The sequence below is a fragment of the Otolemur garnettii genome, unplaced genomic scaffold (genome assembly GCF_000181295.1).
Source record: "Otolemur garnettii isolate 467f Iridium unplaced genomic scaffold, OtoGar3 scaffold00112, whole genome shotgun sequence".
In the NCBI taxonomy this organism is placed as follows: domain Eukaryota; kingdom Metazoa; phylum Chordata; class Mammalia; order Primates; family Galagidae; genus Otolemur; species Otolemur garnettii.
Genome location: NW_003852507.1, coordinates 511,945 through 518,019, shown reverse-complemented (window position 1 = coordinate 518,019; position 6,075 = coordinate 511,945). Strand labels below are relative to the sequence as shown.

The following is a 6,075-nucleotide window of genomic DNA, read 5'->3' as shown; positions in this document are numbered from 1 at the left end:
GAAAATGAAAAACGGCATTAAAATTATAATACTCAAGTCATGTTTGACATTTGCAATTACAAGAGATATAGCATACAATATACAAGATAACAAATGTTATCAGTACATATTGAGTCCCATAATTTTAATAGTTTTTTTCCTTTTCTTAAAATGTGTACACATTTTTTTTTGCACCCTCTGTATAATCCATGTAAAGCATCTGGCACAGTACCTGGCACATAGTAAATAACCTAAAAGTGTCCATATACCAACTGATGGTTATTAACAACCATGCTATTTTCTCTAGGCTTTATCTGCATTACACAAATAGCTGCCAGCAGTTTAAATGGAAGTTTATCTATCTATAAAGTACCTCTGTCAATGCTCTCCCTGATTACCCTAAGAAATCAAAAGTTAACCTGAGCACAAGTGAACTCCCATCTACACACACAATTAGCCAGATGTGGTGGCACACATCTGTAGTCCAAGCTACTCAGGAGGCTGAGGCAGGAGGATCACTTGAGCCCAGGAACTGGAGGTTGCAGTGAGCTATAATGATACCACTGTATTCTAGCCAGGGTGAGAGAGTAAGACTTAATCTCAAAAACAAAACAAAAACAAAACTGGGCGGTGCCTGTGGCTCAAAGGAGTAAGGCGCCGGCCTCATATCCCGGAGGTGGGGGATTCAAACCCAGGACCAGCCAAAAACCACACACACACGCACACGCGTGCATACACACAAAAACCCAGAAAAGAAACAACAGCAACAAAAAGATGTAATGCTCTATTACATCTCTCAGTAACACTCTATTTCAGTCAGCTACCTGATCCATTAAGTCTCTTCCAGAGCCTAAGAATATTTCTGAATTTTACTTCTCTAATGCTCAAGGCCTTTGAATACTGTACTTCTAGATCATCTTTAACTATGATGGCTAGCTACACTAACAGATCACATAAAATTTTAGACACAAATAGATCATACTACACCATTTTCTTAGTGAATTATACCATTATAAATATTTCTCACAAAATATCGCTTCAATAACATTAAACAATTTTGGTAGAGATATTAGAAGTCATCTTACCACATTGCCTGCACAGATACAGGTTTGAATATGTGAACTCTGTTATCTGTTGACACGCTGAACCCACTAAAGACAAAAGACAAAATCCACAAATGAGGAGAGGTTATTTCAGTTGTAAGTTTTCAAGGATGTTCCTAGGCTAGCAATAGCTGGCTCAATAGATGGAATCATCAGGTACTTCATGCAGAAGTTAACTGAAAAACTTCAATAAATTGTCTGATTTTATGTACCAGGCAAAATGAATGGATTGCCACACTAGAGTTAGGGCATTAAATCTGTTTCCTAGCTGCAGCTATGGACAAGCTGTTCTTCTGTCTATTTCTATTTGGAAGTCTTGTGGGTTCTTAGAAAATCTGACCCTGGTTTTATAAACTGGAACAAACATCTTGTCCCGTGGGGATACATTCTAAAAACACCAGGAGATGGGGGTGGGGATGTCACTGGAAGGAACTGGCACAGGAAAGTAGTTATACTATAGGCTGACAGCTGGCAGTGGTGGCAAGAGGTTATTTGAAACACAACGTATCACCCTTTGGGAGAGGACTGCAATAGTCCCACATGATCAGATGAAAGAGTGAGCCAACAAACTAGTTCTTCTTTGTCTGGATTCCTAACATAGCCTAGAAGAACAGAAGTGAGAGACCCTGGCAAGTTGTATTTTCACTCTACTTTATAAAACAGGAGTTTAAAAGGACTCAGTGAGCTGCTAAAATGATGGTTCAGTTGGGAACACTGGATCTCCCTTTTAGCTGAATGAATGGGCACTATAATAGAACCCCACCTCCAGCTTTCTTTAGAAGAATAAAAAGGAAAAGCTCTTACCCATCACCATCCAAATGAATTAGAGTGTCACTCCAGAGAGGCAGGACTAAGCCCATGGTGCAAGTACTACTACAAGACAAAAAATAGTTCACAAATTACTCCCTGTTATTCTGGGAAGCACTCTTTTGGTTACTAACTCTTTCAACATAATAAACTCCTAAGCTCTAAATTCTGGCATAAATGTTATACTAGAGAAATTTTATATCATATTACTGTTAATCCCATGCATGTCCTCAAGAACTGTTTTAAAGAGTCAGTTTCTTATATATTTAATAAAGGAAACTTAGGAATCACTCAAGATTGCTGTCCCCTTCAAGATGACCAGGGTATGCTGGAGAGAAAGCACAGGATAATGGTCTGACATGGTCTAGTGTTGGACCATGTGGAAGTTTCTGGGACTGAAAAGGGAAATACATTGGGCCTGACACTGATGGGGACTTTGCCCCACCAGACTCCCGAGAAAGAAGAGCCTCCACATAACTATGGGAGCTTTGGTGAACTGCGTTAGCTATGCAAAGATGTATTCCCAGCACAGATGCAGGAGTGAAGTGCATTGTCAACGTTCTGAGCAGCTACGTCCAGATGGCTCACACTATAGACATGAGTACCCTGGGCTTGCTGGCCTATCACCTCCATGTGGCCTACACAAGGGATTGTCAGCTTAGCCCCACTGAGGTTCCCTTTTGTGGTAGGGATGTGGACAGAAGTGGCAGCTGGTAACACTCAGGTTCTGCTCCTCTTGGCCTAGCAGCTCTAAGTAAGGCTGTCTTCCAGATGCAGCAGGCCAAGTCCCTGACATGGCAGTTTCATGGAGAGTATCAGCGAGATGACTACAGAGCTATTCTGACCCTAGGAAATCCTGAGCTGACTGAGGAATTGGTGATCATGGTTGCTCATTTCCTGCAGAGCCTCACTCATTGGCTAGTGCCAGGAGGACTGCTAGTTTATCATGGGTAACCAGGTGAAAAGGGGGTCATCTTAACACTGGCTGGGAAATACTGGCTGTACACTGGGTAGGTACACTGAATGGGGGATCAGATAGGACCCAAAAGAGTTGCTACCACAGGGCAAATTAACCTTTGGTAACCATCTGACTGCCCCAGGCAAACATGGTGTTTTTTAGAGGTTTGGTGGATAATAAACTGTGTGTAGGAGAAGATGACACCCCCTGCCTGTTACTCTAGCCTTTGGAGTCAGATCCACCCTACTGTGGCTTCAGCATCACTGTGGGTTGAGGCTGTCACAGAGCCAGTACTCACAACAGTAGGAACCTCTGAGTTAGGTGCCATAGGACAAGAGATTAGGCTCCTCTCTAGAACCCACCTTTCTGTATGACTTCTAGGTCCCAGAAACAGAGTAGGGGATAGGACCATGTCCTCTTCAGAACTGGAGCTATCATAGGGTTTGAGGCTCCCAACTCTACTACCAGATCCACTACCATGTTTCCCCGAAAATAAGACCCTGTCTTACATTTATTTTTTCTCAAGAAGACACACTATGGCTTATATTCAGGGGATGTCTTTCTCTCCGCACCGAAATGCATGGTGTGGCTATGCAGTGTATCTGTGCCCATGATTAGGTTTTATTATTGGGGTAGGGCTGATATTTAACAAATGCATAGAAATCCTGGTAGGGCTTATTTTTTGGGTAGGTCTTATTTTCAGGGAAACATGATATCATCTTCCCCATGCTCTTGTGGCTCTGGACTAAGGCAAGAGGATTAAAAAGTATGTTTAGCTAAATTTCTCCTTTGCCCCATTTAATCCTGCATGGGATTAGTTTACCACTCTTTTTTCCATTCTAGAGCCTCCCAAGGCCAGGAAAGTAGAGTTGAAGGGCTAAATCTCTGGCCTTAGAAAGCAGAGCCCAAGCCAGGTATGGTGGCTCACATCTGTAATCCCAGCACTTTGGAGGCAGAGACAGGTGGATTGCCTGAGCTCACAGGTTCAAGACCAGCGTGAGCCAGAGTGAGACCTCATCTCTAAAAATAGCAGGGCATTGTGGCAGGTACCTGTTGTCCCAGCTACTTGAGAGGCTGAGGCAAGAGAAGCGCTTAAGCCTAGGAATTTGAGGTTGTTGTGAGCTATGACCCCACAGCACTCTACCTAGGGTGGCAACGTGAAACTCTGTCTCAAAAAAAAAAAAAAGGGGGGTGGCACCCGTGGCTCATTGGGTAGGGTGCTGGCCCCATATACTGAGGGTGGCGGGTTCAAACCCGGCCCGGCTGAACTGCAACAAAAAAATAGCTGGGTGTTGTGGTGGGGTGCCTATAGTCCCAGCTACTAGGGAGCCTAAGGCAAGAGAATCGCCTAAGCCCAGGAGCTGGAGGTTGCTGTGAGCTGTGATGCCACAGCACTCTACTGAGGGTGACAAAGTGAGACTCTGTCTCTACTAAAAAAAAAAAAAGACAGCAGAACCCATCCATTCCCAGAAGAAGCTTCTTTACCTCTTAGCTCTGAGGCTCCCTCCTTCCCCATCTTTGTGCTTCCAGAGAACAACTTTATTCCATAGTTACCCCCACTACCCCCATGGCCACATGAAGAGGCAGTTATTGCTTTAGTCTTTCATCACAACCACTGGGGTCAGTTACTATTGGACCCCATCTCTAGTCTCAGCATTTTTTTTTTCAGTTTTGGCTGCGGCTGGGGTTGAACATGCTATCCCTGGTATATGGGTCCGGCACCCTACTCCTTGAGCCACAGGCACCGCTTAGTCTCAGCATTTTCCTCTTTTCCAGTCCAGTGTGTCCAGGTGAGCTGGGGAAGGGGTGAGCCGAGGCCTCAGCTGCAGATCTCCTGCAGCATGGGCATCAAGGCAGCAATCCCTGGATGCACTGGATCTGCTACCCGTATATACTGTTAATGCTCTGGAGCTCAGCCAACACCCTAGCAGCTTCACATACAGAAACCTTTGGAGGAAGTAGTACTGATGCCAGGAAAAGAGGAGGGAAAAAGGCACCTGTGGCTCAGCACTGTGGCTCAAGTGGCTAAGGCACCAGCCACATACACCTGAGCTAGAGGATTCGAATCCAGCCCGGGCCCGCCAAACAACAATGATGGCTGCAACCAAAAAATAGCCAGGCATTGTGGCGGGTGCCTGTAGTCCCAGCTACTTGAGAGGCGGGGGCAGGAGAATCGCTTGAGCCCAGGAGTTGGAGGTTGCTGTGAGCTGTGATGCAATAGCACTCTACCCTGGGTGACAGCTTCAGTCTCAAACAAACAGCTCTGTCTCAAAAAAAAAAAGTACTTCTATGGGCAGTGCCTATGGCTCAAAGGAGTAAGGCACTGGCCCCATATGCCAGAGGTGGCAGGTTCAAACCCAGTCCTGGCCAAAAAAAAAAAAACTGCAAAAAAAAAAAAGAAAAGGCAGCTGAGAGTCTCGTCTTGAGCCCTTGATCTCCTAAATACTGCTCAGCGAAGCTAGGTATGAATATTAGAGAAAATCATGTTCTGGTATGACAAATTTATCGAAAGTTCCAAAGGACTCCCAAAGGCCTCTGTCTGACACTGTCTTCTTTCATCATGTTTAGTATTTCCTGAACTCAGAGCTCTGAGTGCCAAGTGTGAAGAAAGCCCCAGCCATAGGCAGAACTTCAACTATATGAAATCTGAGGGTTTGGTCTTCTAGAGCAGGATCTAGAAGGTGGTTATATTCTATGGGATAAAGCATCCCATTTCTGGCCAAAATGGCTCAAGGAAGAAGCCTAGAATATCATGGAGTACTGAACTGGCTTTGGCCATGAAACTGAATGACCTTAACTTTGAGGGAAATGAACAACTGAAGGAACTGGCCCAGTGAAAAAGAAAGAAAGGTGTCTGTGTCTCTATAACCCCTGTGCCCTCTCAGCCATGGAGGGGAGGGCTCCCTTGGTGACCTGCTCTCTGGCATCCCCATGGCATGAGGCATTCTTTATTCTATGGTCTCAGATCACAACCCTTTCATTGTCATAAAAGTGACATACTATTAGTTACATGGGTACTAGGGATAAGAGCGGTTGATTACCAAAATCCTTGATCATAACTAAAAAAAAAATTCAAAGCCCTGGGGCGCCTATAGCTCAGTGGGTAGGGTACCAGCCACATACACTGAGGCAGGGCGGTTTGAACCTGGTCCAGGCCTGCTAAACAACAATGACAACTGCAACCAAAAAATAGCCAGGCATTGTGGCAGGCACCTGTAGTCCCAGCTA

General features: G+C 44.8%; 1 protein-coding gene and 1 pseudogene across 4 annotated transcripts in view; one reads left to right on the top strand and one right to left on the bottom strand.

The window, feature by feature from the left end:
* Window positions 1-6,075, bottom strand: part of SSH2 (slingshot protein phosphatase 2) — a 306,592-nt gene that overhangs the window by 48,285 nt on the left and 252,232 nt on the right. For 2 of the 4 annotated variants that reach the window (XM_003797117.2, XM_023517480.1), the window contains 2 exons: window positions 1,887-1,955; window positions 1,065-1,130 (listed from right to left, as the gene is read on the bottom strand). In XM_003797117.2, the coding sequence (XP_003797165.1) occupies window positions 1,065-1,130; window positions 1,887-1,955 (135 nt within the window). Of the gene's footprint in view, window positions 1-1,064; window positions 1,131-1,886; window positions 1,956-6,075 lie in introns of those variants that run through there. The other 2 variants (XM_023517481.1, XM_023517482.1) reach the window with 2 other exon arrangements.
* Window positions 2,204-3,070, top strand: LOC105887735 (annotated as a pseudogene).